Raw genomic sequence first — 20,359 nt, 5'->3', positions numbered from 1 at the left:
TTTTACGTCCAATCATATTGAAGGAAGACTCCCATTTAGCCCTACCATGTAAAGTACACAGGCGACGGTTACCTTCCACAGCACGCCGCGGAACTCATGGCCAGTTTCGAGATCTACTGGTTTAAGAGCGTTGCAAAATGTGGTCCGAGAACTCTAGAGGCATTGTCTTGCCATTGGCAGAAGGTGACTCGTGCTCGCGGAACCGGAAGTGGTCAATCTGCGTGGCTGTCTTGCCGAGTACACCGCTAGACCAGTTGACCATCAACAATAACAGGTTTGCGCGAACAAGAAAGCTCTCTATGATTCAAGAGTGCAATACCATGGTGTAGTGCACAATGGTGCTGATGTAGCATTCCGTGTAACAGTTCAAAGACTTGGCAGAAGCATAAAGCACATCCGCGGGGACGATTGAGCCCCATAATCATGCCAAACCAGGTCGTGGAACAGTTTAGCGCTTCCGGATGCAAGAGCCTCTATCTGCCGAAGCACGAAAGGCTGATCCGTGACATGTTGAAGTGATCAAGAAGTCGATGTTGTGTCCATCACATGGCGTCTGGCTTAGGGATCTGTAGTAGTGACAGCGTTTTTGCAGCTCACGAGACGACCCATGTACATGTGCATATTACCAAGACTCTCACTACTAGCACCATAGGAACAGTCCATCTCCTATCGATATCTTAGTACATGCGACATCAGATTCTTTGCAAGTGCCCTGCAGGTGATTGTGGTTCATGAGTCTCCGTCTGGTTCGCCTGATATGCTTGTCGTTATATCTCCCAGTCGTGCAAGCTGGCAAATGACCCATGGTGTTGAGGTGGAACAATGATCGAGACTCATCCTTGAAAGGTGAAGAGAGAAGTAATGATCTTGCAGCAAACATTGTAAGAACCTTGGACGCTTCGGACGTCGATGTGCAGGTGATAGCATAAATACCACCGTTCCTCCAGACTTGCTTCAAAAGCATTGTCTCGTAACATACACTGCATACTCGAAATGTCTGAGCCAAGTTCTCGACGCTCGGATCCATCCCAGGACTTTAACAACAGAGTACGCGACTGGTGGAAGCAGCAATGCGAGGCTGTTGCTAAGAACGAAGAGGTTTCTCCAACCATGCTGAACGGCAATTCGACGACGACTTATGACATACAACCTGGACGCGTTGACAGTTGTCGAAACGACGAAATAGTGGTATCTGAGCGAACACAGCGCAGGCAAGAAGGTGTTCCTGAGCCGACAAAAACTGATTACAACCAACTAGGATCTCAATTCGATGACCATGTGGATCATGAGGCTGCTGTACCGATATGTGACCAAATTCCCGGCGGTACGAGGCCTGAGAGGCGAGATGTGACTGCTTCGACCACGGGGTCTATCGACCCACAAGACACTTCGAGTGCAGCAACTGCGAATAACGACGAGACGATATCGGATGTGTCTTCATTGGTTCTTGAGGCGGAGGAGGGCGGAGACATGTCGAGGCAAGGGACACCTAGATAAGATCTCGGTGAGTTTATGCACAAACAGTACTGGGAGAACATGCTGAACTCATCTACCATCAGAGAGAAGATTACGCTCGACACAAGCCATCAACAACAGCGACCATCGGAGGAAGCCCGAGGCTGCTGTGAAGGCGGCATATATTCAGGCTAAGGATGATACAAATATATTCATCAAGCAAGCGTGGGATATCAAATCGAGGAAGGCTTTTGCTTACCGGCTGCAATCATTCGTGCGAGTATGTTGGTCGTACGCTTTCAACAATCGTACCTGCTTCTCTTCACGATGACCAAACCAATGTATTCTGATTTGCCATGTTACGATGGCAGAATAGGCCATTGGAATTGCTTCGCTTGCTTTATGTCGGCAGAGTTTTCTCCTGCAGCATCGTCATCGTAGCTCAGTTCTTTAATCTCAGGTCTACCATGAACAGTCTCATCATCATCAAATCGGGACAAGTCGCTTTTTTCGAAGTTGGATCTTTGGTTTTCGTTCTTCGCGCGTACCTGTTTTGTTTGCTGTTTCTTGTCGTCTTCGGTTTCCTTCTTGCGTCTTCGTTCTGCAAGAAGACGCTGTATCTCGGAATGGCGAAACATGGCAATTTGCTCATCAGTCAAAGTTCTCCGCACACCATCGGGATAGAGACCGAGGCCAGCTATTGCTGGCTCGTTTTCAGTCTCGTCATTCTGGTTGGTGAGCTGTATATCTGGGACAACTTGTCCTACAAAATGGTCGATGTGAAAACTTCGAAGCCTGGCCACTTCTACCTGTAAAATGTTATTGACCACAGTAAAACCTTATCGTGGATGTAATGACCTTGGATATGGATGCGATGTTTGCATTGTTCATCTCAACGACTTGAACTAGGAAATCAGCAAAGAACGCGTGAAGTGAAAATAGCAATCACGCGTGCTGCTAGTAGGGTGAAACGGAAAGCCGATTTGGCACGATTGATTGAAGCATCGATGATTTGCCTTGATACTCGATTTAGCCGCGGTCATCGGCGGTCACTTCTCGTCTTATCTTTGGCATATTGAGTGAACCTCGGCTCATCGTGATGTCGAAGCGACGACAATATCGATTGAAGGACACCGAGCCCAAGGACCTCAAGTTTGTGCATAGTCAAAAGTGTCGCAGCTGGAAGACAACAGTGACGGGTACTATTGAGCTTGTAACGATCTCATCATAGTCGAAAGCTGTTCCATTCCTTATCTCTCGGTACAACTTTGAATAAATTTACCATTGACTTTGCGTTTGGCCTGTTATACTCAGCCTCCAAGTAGACCTGAATGAAAATGTCCAACAAACCGACATCGAAGTTCCCAACTCTCGAGGGCGCTTCAGCTACCTTCCCAGCATCGGGCATTCTACTTGTTACAATCAATCGTCCTGCACAGCGAAACTCAATTCCATCCAAATTACATTGGCAGCTACACGCTCTGTTCCATTGGTTCGACAATGAACCTTCGCTCAATGTGGCAGTCATCACTGGCGAAGGAGATAAGAGTTTCTGTGCAGGGCAGGATTTGATTGAGTTGGGTACGTGGTTTCAGGTCAAAGTAACGTGGATGTGAGGACTAAGTACAGATCATTTACAGGCAAACGAGACCCAAGTAAAGCACGAGATGAACCGTGGCTTGGAATCCACCCAAGCACGGGCTTTGCTGGAATTAGCAGACGGCTAGGCAAGAAACCTATCATCGCTGCCGTTAATGGATTTGCTTTGGGTGGTGGATTCGAGATTGTGCTGAACTGGTGAGTTCCTCTTGACAGCTGGTGATGTCAGATGCTAATCTTGGTAAGTGACATGGTCGTCGCAGCACCAGAAGCAACATTTGGTCTTCCCGAAGCCCTCCGTGGTATTTATGCCGCTGCTGGTGGTCTTCCACGCCTGGTTCGAAACGTCGGCATGCCTATAGCATCAGAAATCGCAATGACGGGTCGCACGCTCACCGCCCAAGAAGCTCTGCAGTATCAGCTCATCAACAAAGTCAGCAAATCAAGATCAAGTGTTGTCGACGAAGCGATTGAGCTAGCTAAGAAGATTTCAAATCTAAGCCCGGATGCAGTGATTGTGACAAGGCTTGCGTTGAGAGAGGCTTGGGAAAATTCAAGCGTGGAACGAGCTTTCCAACTGGCAGATGAGAGATTGAAAGAGAAGCTGCATTCAGGAGAGAATGCTAGAGAAGGGTTGGCGGCTTTTGCACAAAAGAGGAAACCAAACTGGACACCTAGCAAGCTCTGAAAAAACTAGTGGTTGCTCTCGTAATATTGCTGACTCTGCGGTGCGGACAAGGAATATTCGCCAGTATCGTACAATAACCTCTGCAGTAGTAGAAGGTGTTGTTCATTCCTGAATTTTCTGGTTGTGAGAAGGACATCATCAGCACTCGCCCGTGAAAGACTCGCTGTTGAATTTCAGCACCCATACATTCTGTTTTCACGGGATCCGTCCAGCATGATGTAGATGTTTGGTGGGTTTTGAGAAGGACGTGCTCGACGCGGCGGGCTGCTTTTGCAAACTGTGCTGCTTTATGCTTAAACCTCGGCAAGAACGCTCCAGAGCAATCTTGTGATAGAGCAGGAGACAATAAGTATCGGCGCAACCTCTGTCGAAGAAACTGTATATCAACCTTCGAAATAGTGAACAGAATCTAAAGAGCGTGCCAGCGGACGGAATACAAATATGCCTGGGCATATTCTTGCTCACGTCGACTGTGCCTCACCTTATTCCTACTTCGCCATCATTCATCTCAAACGTATTCGGCCTGTCTTAGCGACGTACAACATCAAAGTGACCTTTGTGCCAGTATTCTTAGGAGGCATTAATCACGCCACTGGTAATAAGCCTCCATCCACACTGCCAGCTCGTGGAAGATATGGTCCTTATGACATGCGTCGAGCTCTTGAGCAATTCAACACGGTGCCACTGAGCGCCCCCGACTTCTTCCCGATGGTGAGCTTGTTGCCACAGCGGTGTATGTGCGTTCTGCAGCGAGATTACGACCAGGATGTGTACGAAGCAATTTTTGAGAGTTTGTGGATAGCAGTGTTCAACAAGCATATCGACCTCGCAAAGCCAGAGAATATGAGAGCGGCTCTATTCGAGGGCGGAAAACTGAGGGAAGATCAATGTGATGAGATACTCAAGTTGGCAAGCACAAAGGAGGTGAAGGACTTGCTGAACGCCAACACAAAAAGAGCGATCGAAGAGTTTGGAGCATTCGGGTGTCCTTGGTTATGGATTATTAAGACTGATAGGTCGGGACAGGAGGTGCTAAAGGAGCCAATCTTTGGGAGTGATCGGTGGACATATATGTACCGACTATTGGACTTGAAGTTCGAAGATGTGAAATTGGCTCCGGCGGATGGACCAAAGCAAAAAGAGATCAAGCTTTGAAACTACACCTATAACCTGGGATACTGGAACATGGGTAAGATCTAGCCTACTAGTCAATACAGCAGACCAGTATTCATATATCACGTGATCAGACGCAAAAGAACGTTGGCAGGCAATTGAATAAAGTTCGGAGATGGATCTCCGACGTCTGGGGTAACGTGGGTTGACGTCGATCTTGCTAGGAACCGAGAGCCTGAAAGAGCATGTCTACAAATCTGAGAGCAGCGTTTATCACCTAGATGGAGGTGCGAAGGCTAGGAAAACTAGAGTAGTGTTGTCGCATCATCATCTTCGACCGAATGAGCCAACGGATGTAGCTCACCAGTGTCAGATGGGTTGATGGCTATAGAATTGCAAAACATCGTGTTCTTGAAGCTCGCATTGGAGACGAGAATTCAATAAGAAGCACAAACGGTGATTGGGTGGTAGCCTGATGTTTGCACTGTGGAGTCGTGGTTAGCGTGGCTTGGCGATATACTTCTGACTGCGCTCTACCTCGACAAGCCGGAGGCATCTCTATCAACACTCTTCTCCCTGCACGAAAACCATCAATTGAATCTCGCGATCGTGTCGCATACCGTATGCGATTGCAAAGTGCATTCCATGATATTGCAACCACCAAAGTTACTACGGCTGCGCCTCAAATTACAGCTGCCGCTGAGTGCTTAACACCATCACCACCTACTTTGTAAACAACATGCAATGATAACCAGCATCAAAAATCTGCAAGCAACTCCTGTACAACCATACTACCATGTTATTATCTCCAAATAGTCGTGATACACCAACATAGTCCTAGCCTGGCCTGAATCACATTGCGACAAAAGTTACCGCGGTGCCCGAAACACTCGAGAGCTCCTGCCACAATGCCCTTCAGACCCTCTAGGTACACCACTGATCGAGAGCTAGCAGCCATTGTTGATGCTGAGGACTCGAATGACGACGATTACGACGACCACGAACGACGGAGTAAACCTCGCCAGAAACCTCGTGCCCGCGGTGGTAGCGCTGTGCCGCGAAAGAAGTCAAAGAAGAATCGCTATGGGGGTTCCGACATAAGTGACGACGACGACGAACTCTCAGAAGAGGCAGAAGATTGGACAGATGAGGATGTGAAAGAAGAAGTTGAGTTCAACGAAGCGACTGGTAGACCTAAACGTCGAGCCGCTAAACCAGCCCGAACGTACAAAGAAAGTGACGAAGAAGAAGCTCATGATTACTCGCTTCCTTCCGAGGAAGAAGCTCCTGTAACTCCATCGAAGCCTCGAGCGATCGGTCCTAAATCGAAAATCGTGACGCTTAAGATACGCACGCCTCTTCCCCGTAGCCCTCGCATCCTGCGTGACAGGCGCCCAAGCGTCCCAGCTGCGAGAGCCGAACCATCTGGTACCACACGCCGAACCCGTCGTATGTCTGAGGAGGAGGGCGAGACCTTGATTGAACTCTCCAATTCAGGCAGACATACCGTACTCGTTAGAGCCGGTTCTCGAGATCCAGATATACCCCAGTCGCGTGCCACAAGAGGCTCAAAGAGTATCATGTATCCATCCAAAAGCACCATTGATGAGGTCGACGAGCCCCAATCAGTGCCAAAAGAGCAGGAAGAGATTGTGATCCCGCCATCGCAGGAGACAGTACAGTTCTTCGCCTCACAGGACGAGTTGCCAGACATGGTCCCCCACATCGGTTCAGATTTACATGCTTCAGTCTTGAAGGAGCCTGTACCTCTGCTTCCGAGTGACGACCCTCTACATGGTTCTCCTCACGTTGAGTCCATTCGACCTGAGATTGAACCTCTGTCAGAGGAAGGCGAAGCCGAGGGTGCTGAAGAGGACGACGAAGGCCCGGTCTCAAATCGAGGTAGAACCACGAGAGCCAGCCAAAAGCGAAAAGCAGATTCTCCTGCTCCAGACGAGCCGATGCCTTCCAGACGTAGATTGCGTCCTCGTGAGTCTGCTAGTCGGGCACATTCGAGCACAAGACATCACAAAGATATCGATAAGACCAGTGACTTTGACCCTGAGGCGGAAGCCGATGAGGCGGGCGACGTCTCAATGTCAGAAGAATCTGATGGATCACCTCAGAAACGAACGCGACAAAGGGTCGATGCCGATGAGGATAGTAATGGTGGTCGACGCTCAACACGGTTGCAGAAAAAGAACGCTTCTCAACAAGCTTCTGCATCGGACGAAGACTATGAGTTGCAAGAAGAAATAGCCGAGCTTCAAAAAGACGACCGCGCGACCAAGCGAAGACGACGTGCTCAGGAAGAGCTTGTGTTCGAGTCAAGAGGCAAACGGAATACCACAAGAAAAGACTACAATTTAATGCGTAACATACCCCAGCTAGACGACGATGACGAGACTGCTGTCCCTACCCTTTCACAAAAGGCGAAGAAAACAGGAGGTGGGCAGTCTTATTATACAATGCACGATTATGCTGGTCCTTTCGGTGGTGTTCGTGGTCGCCCTCTTCTTGGTGGTCCTCAACGTGCGCCAGATGCAGATACAGACAGTAGCGATGACGAGGTCATGAAGCAGCCGAAGCAAATCGCTGGTGTCGCTGGTATGACACCTACCATTGCCACGAATCCCTTCAATCCCTTCGCAATGAATGCCTTGATTTCCGATCCGGCTCAAGGCCCAACAGGTACACCGGCTAATCTGGGCAAGGTAAAGGACAAACAAGCTCTAGCCGACGCTGATCCTCTGGGCGTGGACCAGAATATCGACTTCGACAGCGTCGGTGGTTTGCAAGGACACATTGATCAGCTCAAAGAGATGGTTGCATTGCCCTTACTGTATCCTGAAATCTTCTTGCGATTCAAGATCACTCCACCACGTGGTGTTCTCTTCCACGGTCCACCTGGTACTGGTAAAACACTATTGGCTCGTGCTCTCGCAAGCAGTGTCAGCTCTCAAGGCCGCAAAGTCACCTTCTACATGCGAAAGGGCGCTGATGCACTCAGCAAATGGGTTGGAGAAGCTGAAAGACAGCTCAGACTGTTATTTGAGGAAGCGAGAAAGAACCAGCCATCCATCATCTTCTTCGACGAGATCGATGGTTTGGCTCCAGTGCGTTCCAGTAAGCAGGAACAGATTCATGCTTCGATCGTGTCTACTCTACTAGCTCTGATGGATGGTATGGATGGAAGAGGACAGGTCATCGTCATTGGTGCGACCAACAGGCCTGACTCTATTGACCCTGCCTTGCGGCGTCCGGGACGCTTCGATCGTGAGTTCTATTTCCCACTTCCTGACAAAGATGCTCGAAGATCCATTATCAACATTCACACTCGCGGTTGGGATCCGCCACTTGACGACCATATCAAAGATGAGTTGGCCACTCTGACGAAGGGTTATGGCGGAGCCGACCTCAGAGCCTTGTGCACCGAAGCCGCCTTGAACGCTGTGCAAAGACGATATCCACAAATCTACTCCTCAAAGGAGAAGTTGCTAATCGATCCGAAGAGTATAACAGTGACGCCCAAGGACTTCATGATCTCGATCAAGAAAATGACGCCCTCATCAGAGAGGTCAGCGTCGTCAGGAGCTGCGCCACTACCACAGAATGTTGAGCCGCTACTGAGAAGGCAGCTCAAAGACCTGGAAGTTAGAATTGAAGAAATGTTACCACGGCAGAAAAAGACCACAGCGCTGGAGGAGGCGATGTACGAGGATGTGGCCGACGGCAGAGGATTTGGTAGAGAGCGTATGCAGCAGGCTTTTGAGTCCTCTCGCGTCTTTCGCCCAAGACTGCTTGTTCATGGTAGGCTTGGGATGGGTCAGCAGTACATCGCTGCAGCACTACTCAACCACTTTCAAGGCGTGCATGTGCAGTCACTGGACTTGTCCATTCTTCTCGGGGATACGACCAGCTCACCCGAAGCTACTGTCATTCGGCTTTTTGCGGAGGCTAAGATGCACAAACCGAGCGTGATATATATTCCAAACGTGCAAGAATGGTTCGGCACTGTCGGACAAACAGTGTTGACCACATTCCATGGACTCTTGAGGTCAATCAAGCCAACTGATCCTATCTTGGTCCTCGCTTTCTTGGAGGCTGAGCCCGACGATGAAGACGAAGGGATGAAACGAGAATTTTTTGGTTACTCACATCGCAACCAATATCGTCTCGCATCACCGAGTCACAAAGAACGAAGCGAGTTCTTCAGACCATTGAAGGATTACATCAAGACGAGACCGAGTGATTTTCCCGATCCAGCTCACCGGAAGAGGCGACAGATGGAGATCTTACCTCCAGCTCCTGCGGAACCGGAGAAGGAGGCGCCTCCCCCAACTAAAGAAGAGCTCAAGGCCCAGAAGAAAAGAGATCGAATGACACTGAACGTGCTCAAGCAACGGCTGCAGCCGATCATGGATCAAATCAGAACCAAATACAGAAGGTTTCGAACCGGTATCATCGAAGATCACCTTATCAGCTACCTGTACAAAGAGGCTGACCTAGAGACTGTGACATCTGACGTTCATGATAACAACCAAGTACAAGAAACACGACCATATCGTCTTGCGAAAGATCCACATGGTGTAGGCGGGCTGGTCGATATCGATGGCATCTTTTTCTACAACCTCGATGCTGTAACTATAGAGAAGCGGCTGAGCAACGGCTACTACAAACGGCCTAAGGATTTTCTGACAGACATCAAGAGATTGGCTAAAGATGCAAAGGCTGCCAAAGACGAAGACCGAATGTTCAAGGCTAATGAGTTGCAATCTAATGTTGAGGTGGACATTGCTAACATTGAGATGCTTGAGCCCCAACTAGTCGCTGAGTGTGAAAAAGTATATCAGCGGGAGCTTCAAAGGCTCAAAGAAGAGGAGGAAAAAGCACAAGCAGCTGAGGAAATGCAGCCACCACAATTGACCGCGGTTCAGATCTCTGATACAGCAGCCACCACAACAACGGAAGGTGCAGGTCCGATAACTCTAGGCGAGAACTTCAATAACCCGAAGGACATGCTGGTCAATGCGATAGTTCCGGCTGGGTCTCGGGCTTCGACTGACAGTATCATGACGAATGGCTTTCACGATGTTATCAACAATCGTTCACACGATCGGAATTCGAATAACGTTTCCAATGCATCAGAAGCCAATGCTGGTGAAGATGCTCATCTGCACAATTCTAGCAACGAAAGTGGCTCGAAGCAGAGATCGAATGGGGAAACTCAAAGCAGTGAAAGCACGACAGCTTTATCAGTACTTGGCAGGACCGCCTCAGCCCAGCCGAAACCGTTTTCGCAATACTCTGCACCCTCACAGCGACTGCGCCAACAATATGGACTGGAGCCATTACCTAACCAGGCATCATTTATGACGCCTATGGAAGAGGAGTCTCAATTCAAGGACTATACCAATGATGCAAGCACGACTCAAACGAATAGTGGTCAGAAAGCTCCGTCGGTGTCAACCTCTGGTTACCACGACCCGAGACATAGTTACTCAGGCGTAGGCTCAGATTACCACGATCAACGGAATAGTCAGGATACTGGAGCACCGGACCTCTTTGGGTGGGACGAGCGAACGACAGGTGATATTCCTGATACACAAGGTACGATTGCTTCCATTGCATTTATAACATAATCTTACCAATATACGAACTCCTGAACTGACTAGATGATTTGTTATAGATACATCGGCGTCGCAGTCCTCGACGAACGGAGCATCTGCAGGAAACGGCGAACCATCAAGTTATTTCGTCAGTGCGGCCTCGAAAAGTGCCTACCCATCACACGATCAATCACGACTACAATCATCATTTCCACCCGTTCCACGTTTCGATGCTCCCTCCGTCGCCGCACACACACATACCGGCCCCGCAGCATCCAGTACTTCCGCCCCAGCACGCGCAGGAGCAGGTCTCTTCGCAGAACTAACCGCAGCCGCAACTCCAACCTCCCGCCTAGGCGCAAACGCACCACCACACGCCATGAAAAGCCTCCTCAACCCACCCTCTCCCCCACCCACCTCCCAACCCCAAACCCAGACCCAAACACTCGAATACGCCGAACCCAATCTCGCCCTGCCCGACGAGTCCAGAATCGATAATACCGTCCTGGATATCGTCGACAAAACCTCGGGCCTCTCCGTCGAACAAATGGAACAAGTCAACAGCGTCCTCATGGACATTCTCTGGCAGACAAGAGGCGAATGGAACCGGACGATTGTTCTGGACTGCATAACTGATGGCTTTAATAATACCATTGCGGATATGCGGGATACAGGACAGGAGTTTGGAAATTTGAGTTGGGAGAGGGTGGATACTGCTGGTGAGCGAGCGACGGGGAGGAGGAGGGCGGCGATCGGGATGCGTACGGGTTAGGAGCCGGGTAGATCGAAGGGGGTGAAGATGAAGGAGATACCTGTGTTTGTGAAGCGTGGTGGTGCTTGGTGTAAGGATGATGATAGGGAGGAGGAAATGGTTATTAATGATTCTGAGAGTGATGGGAATGATCTGTGAAATAGACAGGATGAATGACAAGACGCCTTTGAGGCGCAAGCGAATGATTGTTTGCTTGATTACAAGTTGTGCTTGCTGGGGAGTTTGGATGCATTGTCGGATTGCAGATAGCAAGCAATACATGGATACAGTTTCGGCACAAATGTTGGACAAACGTGAATGCTCATTCCTTGCTGGGTATGTTGCTGTGTCTGCCTGTCTGCTTACTCTTTCTATCGAGTCATCTGTACAGTGCTAAGCCCGATACACACCGTATTGACATGGAAGTAAGACCTTAGATGTCAGGGAAAATGGGTAGAACACGGGAGTATACGATTATTATCTCGATCAATGAGCACCGTTTTGCTAATCCACTACTGCTAGATGAACAGGCTGTACAATGTGTAGCAAGCTTGAAAAATAATTCAGAAAGAATAGTCATTTAAAGATAGCGCGCTGGTCCTTTGATCAAAGCCTCCCAAAAGTCAAGACGCCATGATTGTGAACTCCTTAGGGTATTAGGTGGGTATACTGTAGTGCTGCGCATAATTGACCAATAGCTCTTTAGGTCAGTGTAGTGTCGTAGTGTAATATGGGGAGGAGGACAGCCTTCATATACGTTCGTCCTCAGACTCGGTATGCCCCCCACTGCGAAACAAGGGTAAACTCTTCGTACTTTTACCTCCGCCAAGAGCTCTGAGCTTAGTAAAGAAATCTCTGTTTCGGCTGACCTTCTCCGGTGTGTCGTGAGTCGCATGATCTGAGCTTATATATCGACAAAAGCGATGGTCCTCTCTGCTTTGGACCTCTGGTGAAAGTGGAGAGGAAACAACTTCGTGACGAGGAGTTGCAAGGTAGGGTGTCAGCACCCGGTTGTCAGCCGACTCCTAGTGGCTTCTCTGTGGTTGTGTATTTGAAGCTCTGCCAGTGATGTCTTCCCATGTTGCGCCCATCCTGCGGCCGGTGCTAGCGATCAGGCCCTCTTCCTCCTCTTCAATGATATCGGAGTCACTGTCCTCTGCAAGCTTAGGTGTCCTGAAGAGAAGCAGAATAAAGGCAACCAGGAAGACACCGAGGAAAGCAAATTGAGCCCAGAAATCGAAAACGCCAAAGAAGGGGAAGTTGACCATGATACGGTTGAGGAAGGTGCTGGCGACAGAGGGCGTGCAGATACTTCTCGCAACTTCGTTCTTGGCAATCTCGGTGCATGCAATTATCTTGCTGTTATCATGGCTGCAATCTGGTTGCTCGCCAGGATGTCTAGGCGGAAGATCGCAGAAGGTCTGAGGACCGAAAGAAGCATATTGAGGCGCAACCATGAATGCTATTGCGTAGTTGATGGCAAGAGTCATAAGAACCAGCAAAACAGTTGCCATCAAGAGCGCTTGAGGAGAGGTCTGAGCTTTCTTAATTCTGAAGATGGTAATCCAGAGTAATCGAATGCCAATGGTAGCAATGCCGATAACACTGGCACAAAAGAAGAGCATAGTGATCAGCAGGAAGATGACATAGTCGATTGGGAAGACCTTTGCGGCCTTAACGAGGACCCAATTGACCGGCTGGAAGATATTGATGTGGCCCAATAAGTAACCACACTGGTGCTTGCAGATTGAGTTTTTGGCCTTGTCAATGCCAGTGATGAGCATGCTGGCAAAGATGACAAGCACGACCCCGACCAGAAGGACTCCCAGAATCAGTTTGATAGGTCGCAGGACAGCCTCCAGCTTGATCCAGGCTCTGTAGAAGAAGTTTTGGCCTTCGCCCGAAGCTTCCTGGGCCAGACGCTGGCGTCTTTTGAGAGTTCTTTCTTCTCTGACCAGGGCATCTAATTCCCTCTGGTCTTTCGAGGACAAGCCGTCTGGACTGCCCTGAGCTCTACCTTCGAGCTGTCGTTGTCGTTCACGATTCGACTCGAGTTGAGCATCGGTCGAGGCAGTCAAAGCAGGAGCAGATATGGATGGAGCAGACTTGATCATGGTGATAGGCAGGAGCGCCAGACCTGAGGCAGTGTAGAAGCAGTATAGAACGACACCAACGGTGATAAGCAAGCCGAGAGCAAAAGTGAGGGCTCGTTCGCCATGGTTCTCTGATAGCAGGTTCTTGAAGAAGTCCAAGTCGAAATGAGCGCCCTCTCTGTTCTTTGTGACAGGAATGAAGAAGCCGACCAAGAAGATAGCGATGCAGATGACGAGGAAGATCAGTGTAAATCTTGCAGCAGACCAGAACCTCTTGCCAAATGTCTGACGTCCTTCTTCAGCAGCAACCTCATCGTATTCTTCGTACCAGAAATATGTAAAGGGCACTACCAACAGGCAGAGAAGGGCATCGAGGGAGTAGAGGACATAGTAGACGATCTCTAGGGTTTTGACAATGTTGTCGACTTTCTCCTGTGTAGCCCAGTCTTTGCGTTGACCACGTTTAGAGCTGGTGGTGCTGGACACAAGTGCGACATCGACGGGCAGAAGCAGGACCGTAGCCAGCAAAGTGGTGATAGTGATGATGCAGATGATAGTGACGAAAACGGATCGGTCGCGATGTGTCTGGTATAGGTAGACAAAGGCCACAGAGATGGCGAGCAGGAGAGCTATAGCAACGGCATATACCACCCAGATAAGAGTAATCTGAATGTAGCCCTGAGTTGCTGTCGCTCCCATCTCGTTGCTTAAAGCACTGATCAAATCCATCGTGAAGCTCTGATCGGTTCTGATGGCCTGCTTCGATGGTCGATCTCTCTGCTTAGAGTTGGTGAAGAGAGAACGAAGGACACACCTGCTTTACTAAGGTTCTCTTACCACCTCGAAAGCAGGATCTGGCAGGCGCCTTGGAGTCGCAGACGTGCTATGACATAGGGCATCATAGGCATGTGCAACCCCCAGCGAACCCCACCCGAGCTCTCGCGTTGCAGCCACCCTAATGTCGAAACAGTCACTTCTACATCACGTGAACTTTTCTCGTCCATCGTCGCCCTTCATTTCTCCTTCCAGCTTATGGCCTCCGCAAGGTCTTCCGCAGGGCAAATCGCCTTAGACCAGAAGACCTGATAGTCAGTACGGTCGTCCCGCTATCTCGCTCGAGGCATTTGTGCTGCCAGATGCAATGAAGGGGAGTGCGCTTTCTCAAAGACTGAAGTAATCAGGATGCAGTGCTACTCAGAACTCATTCCGCCAACAGGTGTGACTGAGAGCCTACAACTGTCTTTTACTACAGCGAGAGCCAACAATCTCATCGTTGCTAAAACCTCACTTCTCCAAGTATTCGACCTTAGGACTTCCGACATATCGAGTGAAGCAAGGCTCGTATTACTTGCCGAGTATGCTTTGCAGGGCACAATTAGTGCTTTGGCCAGAGTCACTCTGGTCAAATCGAAAAGTGGCGGTGATGCAGTCTTGATAGCATTCCGCGATGCCAAACTCAGTTTGGTTGAGTGGGAGCCGAGCCAACATAGCATCTCTACAATCTCAATACATTATTATGAGAACAATGACATGCTTTTATCTCCATGGTCTCCTGACCTCAAGGATTGTCTTACACGTCTTACTGTCGATCCAAGTAGTCGGTGTGCTGCCTTCAACTTCAATGAAAACAGTCTTGCAATCATTCCTTTCCATCAGGCACAAGATGACCTGGCCATGGATGACGACGATCTGGACGACGTCGACGAAGACAAATCCCCCACAAAGCAGACAAATGGAGAGTCACACCACGACGACAAGCTTTACTTTCCCTCCTTTGTCCTTCCAATGACAGCTTTGGATCCTGGCTTACTTCATCCCATCGCCATAACCTTCTTGTACGAGTATCGGGAGCCCACTCTCGGCGTCCTATTCTCGACTTCTGCCCCATCCGTGAATATGGCTCCCATCAGGACAGATATCTTGACCTATGCTGTCTATACTCTAGACATTGAGCAGAAAGCATCTACCACGTTGATCTCCGTTACAAAACTGCCTAACGATCTTTATCAAGTCATGGCCCTCCCTGCTCCCATAGGCGGTACATTGTTGGTAGGTGGCAATGAGCTAGTACACATCGACCAGAGCGGAAGGTCAAATGCTGTCGCTGTGAACGAGTTCTCTAAACAAGCCTCGTCATTTGCGATGGCTGACCAGTCCGACCTAGAGCTTCGACTCGAAGGCTGTCAGGTACAATCGATAGGGGCAATTTCCAACGAAGTACTTTTCGTCCTCAATGATGGTCAATTTGCCGTTCTTACTTTTCGCACAGATGGTCGATCTGTATCCGGACTGCATCTGCAATCAATAGATCCCTATTCAACTGCCACTATATTTCAGTCTCGTTGCTCCACAATTGTTCAGATGGAAAATCGCTATCTGTTCCTAGGCAGCGAAGAGGCAGATTCTGTCCTGATTAGTACTAGTAACAAATCTAACCAGTTGAAGCGCATCCCGTCCCGTGCGTACCTGGACGACGCAAACGGTGATTTCAAGCCAGATGATGATATGGACGACGAAGATGACGAGGATGATTTATATGCTGACAGCAAAACCAACGGTGCCATGCAGCAGGGAACTTTTGAGCCAAGCAGTATCGTTCTGGAAGATACTCTTCGTTCAATCGCCCCACTAGGTCATCCCGTCCTCGGAAGACCGCCCAAGCGGAAACGAGAGGAAGATGGCGAGGATATCCTGGACGTACAGCAGTCAGACCGCCTTGATCTAGTAGCCTCGTGCAATCGCGGCACCAGAGCAAGCTTGGCTTTTCTGTCACGATCACTACAGCCAAACATTGTGAAAAGGCACAAGCTGGCGCAAGGATCGTTAGTCTGGGCAATGAGCAGTGAACCTTCCGAGCTCGAAGTGGATGCACGTCCCTTCGACGATATGCTGGTTGTTTCGCAAGGATCGCAATCCCCTGTCCCACAATCGACGCTGTTGTCTCTGACATCGACGGTGCAAGAAAGGACGAACAACGATTTCGAAACTGGAGACAAGGTCATTGCAACTGGACGACTAAACACAGGTTCTCACGTTGTTGTCTATTCCAGGGATGTTCGTGCCTACAACAAGTATTTCGGACTCGATCAGATTTATGCGATCGTCGAAGAAGAGGCTGGTGCTACTGCTGAAGTCGTTGCTGCATCAGTTACGGACACTCATATCCTCATTCTGAAAAGTGATAACACTATAATAATCTTGAAAGTGGATAAGAGTGGCGATCTAGACGAGGTCGACCTACCAGACAGTATTTCGTCAGAGGACATATTATCTGCCTGTCTATTCGACGACCATTACGACTTTTTCAATACGAAGCAATTTAGTGGCAAAAAGGCCAGTGCAAAGCCATTGGTCTTGGCTGTGCTTACTGGAAGTGGTGTTTTTAGTCTCCATCCTCTGTCCAACCTTGACGTACAAATCTTTAGCTATGCAGGACTGGACTTCCTACCAACTCAGCTGTCCCCCGAGCTCGATATTCCAAAGCATTGGCGGACGAAGGACTCCCTGCTACAGATCAGCCTTCACACCCTAGGGTCTAACATATATGGCAAGCCGTACCTGATCGTAAGGAACAGCTCATCTGACATCACAATCTACGAACCATATCGCGATCCTGAAGTCCAGGGCGTCTATCGCTTTGTCAAAACGTCCTGCCACAATGGCGACCCTCGTGATGCATACAATGAGAAGGGTGAAGAACACTCAGATCATATCTCTCGATGTTCGTTGATCCCACTCCACGACGTGGGCGGCGCAAGTGTCATCTTTGCTGCTGGGAAATATCCTCGGATCATAACGAAGCCAAATGCAGGCATGCCAAGACTGCACTGGCTCGACATTGGACCTGTCGAACATATCAGCAGCTTCCACGACTCCTCCTGCAACCGTGGATTTGTATACATTGACTCGCAGAATTGCTTAACCTTTTGCGAAATACCTGCCGACATCATTCTCGACCACGCCGATTGGGTCATCAGAAAGATCGGCATTGGCGAGGAAGTCTCAGAACTCACCTACCATCCACGAACTGGTGCTTATGTTGTTGCCGCGTCCACGCCGGCGCCTTTCCATCTACCTCGTGACGATGAATGGCACCCAGAGTGGGACGCGAAAAATGAAAGCGCGACACCAAACTTCCTTCCGACCACAAGATCTCATGCTCTGAAATTGATCAGCGCTGTTACGCACTCCATAATCAGCCAGCATACTTTTGCTGAGGACGAACAAGTTCTGTGTGTCAAATGCTTGAACATCGAAATCAGTGAACAAACCCACGAACGCAAGGACGTCATCGTCGTTGGTACAGGGATAGTAAGAGGAGAGAATGTAGTTTCCCGAGGCTATCTCTATCTTTTTGACGTTGTCGACGTTGTACCGCATCCCGAAATTCCTGAGACAGACTTGAAGCTCAAACTAATGACACGAGAAGATGTGCGCGGTGCAGTTACAGCCATTTCCTCAATTGGATCTCAAGGGTTCATCCTCGCAGCACAAGGGCAAAAATGCATGGTCCGAGGACTAAGAGAAGACAACGCCATCCTACCAGTCGCATTCCTCGACTTGAGATACTACGTCTCAGTCGCCAAAGAACTGCCCGGAACAGGCCTGACCATCCTAGCCGATGCCTTCTCTGGTCTCTGGCTCACAGGCTACTCGGAGGAACCCTACAAAATGCAACTTCTCGGCAAAGACCTCGAAAACCCATCGATTGTCGCAGCCGAATTCATGCCCCAGGACAAACAGCTCTTCATCATCGCAGCCGACGGAAACGGTGACCTCCGGATCCTCCAATACGACCCCTGGAACCCGAAAACCGAACGAGGCAGCATCCTCCTCCACCGATCAACATTCAATACCGGCTACCTTCCCACAATGATGACCCTCCTTCCACGCACACCCACTCCCTCCGAGGCCCTCGTCGCCGCTTCCGCCTCCACCTCCTCCCCAGACGACAACACACAACTTGACCCTGCCCCCTCCCCCCTCCAAAACACCCATCAAATCCTCATCACAACCCGCGAAGGCGCACTAACCCTCATCACCCCCCTCTCAGAACAAGCTTACCGCCGCCTAAGCACATTACAGACTACCCTAACAACACAACTCGATCAGCCGTGTGGGTTGAATCCGCGTGCTCATCGGCAGATCGAGACGGATGGTGTGGGAGGGAGAGCGATGATTGATGGGATGGTTGTGAGGAGGTGGTTGGAGCAGAGTAGTCAGCATAAGTATCAGTTGGCCGATCGGGTAGGGGGGACGGTTTGGGATGTTAGGAGTGATTTGGAGGGGTTGGTGGGTGGGGGGTTGGGGTATTTGTGAGATGACCGGAGGAGGGAGATGGGAGAAGGGGTTGTTGGGTGTTTCGTAGTTTTAAGCTTATTCCGTTGAACCAAAACATGAGTTGAAGACAAGTCATTCTGGTACACTCGGATTGCTTAGCAGTCCGACGGCAAGTCATGTATGTTATAGACACTATTTAGACACCTCAATACCCATTTCCAACTTCCCAAGGTCTTCCAGCAACAGCAGCACGTATCTGCGGATCAGTCCCATTCTTCAGCGCCTCAGTCCTCAAGTGCACAAGTAACCGAAACCGCTCGTCAATTTCCTGTTTCAGCTCGATATTCCTTCCTGGCACAGGAATATCAAGTTTCATTTGCTCGACCTTCTTCCAATTGCCGACGCTATTAACAACAGTAGCTCTTTCTTCCCATTGTTCCAGCTCTTTAGTCGCACGTCTCCAGTGATGGTGGTTGTCAAACCATGTCTCGAAGAGGTCGGGAGTCTGAAAGCAGATGCCGTAGCCATCGCAGTAGCAGGCCCTTGCGTCAGGACAAAGGGTCGCTTGATTTGTGAAGATTTTGTGCCACAAATACTCAAATACACGGCCACTGATCCAATCTGTCTCCTCGGTTCGGAGGAGCCAGTCTCTGTACCTCTCGTAACTAGCTTTGGGGATGGCACGTATCCGTTCTCGAGACACGGCAAATTGTGCACAGCAGGGTGCGCCTATCGAGTCAGGGACGGGTTCACCTGGAAACATCTCGGCCCAGGCATGTGCGATGGCTATTTCCTCTCTCTTCAAGTTGTCTCGGTAGCTTGTACCGGGATGGAGTCGTTCTGGACAGCCAGGATCCCAGTGACAACGTAGGTTCATGTATCCTTCTCTCGTCACTCTTGCTGAACTCAGCCTTTTGAGGGTTTCCGCGGCATCGTGATTGAGGAGCTCGGGGGTATGCCAGGCTAGCTGGTGGGGATGCATGAAGATGCTGATATCTGGCAGGGAGGGTGAATCGTAGTGGTCCAGGATGTAGGTCAGGTAGACCATGGCTTCGTGACCTTTGTTTATTGGAGTATGCAGGGCTGCAGTATGGTCATCGACGATATACAAGTAGGGTACGAGATAGGCATCGCTAGGGAGGTAGGAATCGAGCCAGGTTGTGTTTTCGCTGGACAAACGACCAATGACCAGAGCGCGAGTATATGGCTCTCCTGCTGGCTTCAAGGTCCCAGTAGGATAGGAAGACTCTGAGCTGTTGTGTGTAACATAATTGTTGTTTGTAAATGGTCCTTTCTGCCTGTTCAGCTGTTCCTGAAAATCCTCTTCCTCATCATCGGCCAGGTCTCCGAGGCCAACTCTTTGTGAAAGTCTTTGTAGTGTGGAGTGGTAGTCTTGGGTTCGCGCTCTAAAATACAGTATCAGAAGTACTGCAGTGAGTAGGAGGACAGCTATGCGTTTTGCGAAGATCATATCAGAGACTGGCGATATTGATGCTGGACTGAATGTGCACAAATGCACTCAATTCTTGGGATTAGCATTCACAGCTTCTGCTGCCTTCATATCTTGCACGTAGGTAGTGTCATTGAGGTATGACTATCAGGAGGTGAGTACGAGCCACCATACTGCTCTATACCCTTCTCAATGTAACCGCAAAGGAGTGGATATATAGCAGCATGATTTTGAAGCTTTCGTGCTTTACACGGGACGCGCAGGCACGTGTCAATGGGCATTTGGACATCTTTAGAACCCTAAGCTGTCGCGTGGGTGGCT

General features: G+C 49.6%; 7 protein-coding genes across 7 annotated transcripts; 4 read left to right on the top strand and 3 right to left on the bottom strand.

Moving 5' to 3' along the window:
• Nucleotides 1-1,814: 1,814 nt before the first annotated feature.
• LTR64_007513 (uncharacterized protein) lies at nt 1,815-2,346 on the bottom strand (the record flags this gene model as incomplete). The annotated part of the gene is made up of 2 exons (XM_064901831.1): nt 1,815-2,264; nt 2,314-2,346. The coding sequence occupies 2 exons, from the start codon at nt 2,344-2,346 to the stop codon at nt 1,815-1,817; spliced, it is 483 nt and encodes a 160-aa protein (XP_064751510.1).
• A 446-nt stretch (nt 2,347-2,792) lies between these two features.
• Nucleotides 2,793-3,742, top strand: LTR64_007512 (uncharacterized protein; the record flags this gene model as incomplete). Its single annotated transcript, XM_064901830.1, has 3 exons — nt 2,793-3,036; nt 3,096-3,252; nt 3,301-3,742. The coding sequence occupies 3 exons, from the start codon at nt 2,793-2,795 to the stop codon at nt 3,740-3,742; spliced, it is 843 nt and encodes a 280-aa protein (XP_064751509.1).
• A 441-nt stretch (nt 3,743-4,183) lies between these two features.
• On the top strand, nt 4,184-4,897 carry LTR64_007511 (uncharacterized protein; the record flags this gene model as incomplete). Its single annotated transcript, XM_064901829.1, has 2 exons — nt 4,184-4,453; nt 4,493-4,897. 2 exons carry the CDS (start codon nt 4,184-4,186, stop codon nt 4,895-4,897), a joined length of 675 nt encoding a protein of 224 aa, XP_064751508.1.
• Nucleotides 4,898-5,763: 866 nt separating this feature from the next.
• Nucleotides 5,764-11,236, top strand: YTA7 (TAT-binding protein-like protein 7, AAA ATPase; the record flags this gene model as incomplete). Its single annotated transcript, XM_064901828.1, has 2 exons — nt 5,764-10,465; nt 10,545-11,236. 2 exons carry the CDS (start codon nt 5,764-5,766, stop codon nt 11,234-11,236), a joined length of 5,394 nt encoding a protein of 1,797 aa, XP_064751507.1.
• Nucleotides 11,237-12,240: 1,004 nt separating this feature from the next.
• Nucleotides 12,241-14,037, bottom strand: LTR64_007509 (uncharacterized protein; the record flags this gene model as incomplete). The annotated part of the gene is made up of 1 exon (XM_064901827.1): nt 12,241-14,037. One exon carries the CDS (start codon nt 14,035-14,037, stop codon nt 12,241-12,243), a length of 1,797 nt encoding a protein of 598 aa, XP_064751506.1.
• A 453-nt stretch (nt 14,038-14,490) lies between these two features.
• On the top strand, nt 14,491-18,627 carry CFT1 (mRNA cleavage and polyadenylation factor subunit; the record flags this gene model as incomplete). The annotated part of the gene is made up of 1 exon (XM_064901826.1): nt 14,491-18,627. One exon carries the CDS (start codon nt 14,491-14,493, stop codon nt 18,625-18,627), a length of 4,137 nt encoding a protein of 1,378 aa, XP_064751505.1.
• A 166-nt stretch (nt 18,628-18,793) lies between these two features.
• On the bottom strand, nt 18,794-20,059 carry LTR64_007507 (uncharacterized protein; the record flags this gene model as incomplete). The annotated part of the gene is made up of 1 exon (XM_064901825.1): nt 18,794-20,059. The coding sequence occupies one exon, from the start codon at nt 20,057-20,059 to the stop codon at nt 18,794-18,796; it is 1,266 nt and encodes a 421-aa protein (XP_064751504.1).
• Between the last annotated feature and the right edge of the window lie 300 nt (nt 20,060-20,359).

This window comes from Lithohypha guttulata (genome assembly GCF_036872675.1).
Source record: "Lithohypha guttulata strain CCFEE 5908 chromosome Unknown scaffold_6, whole genome shotgun sequence".
Lineage (NCBI taxonomy): Eukaryota > Fungi > Ascomycota > Eurotiomycetes > Chaetothyriales > Trichomeriaceae > Lithohypha > Lithohypha guttulata.
This window is presented reverse-complemented; position numbering and strand designations above follow the sequence as displayed.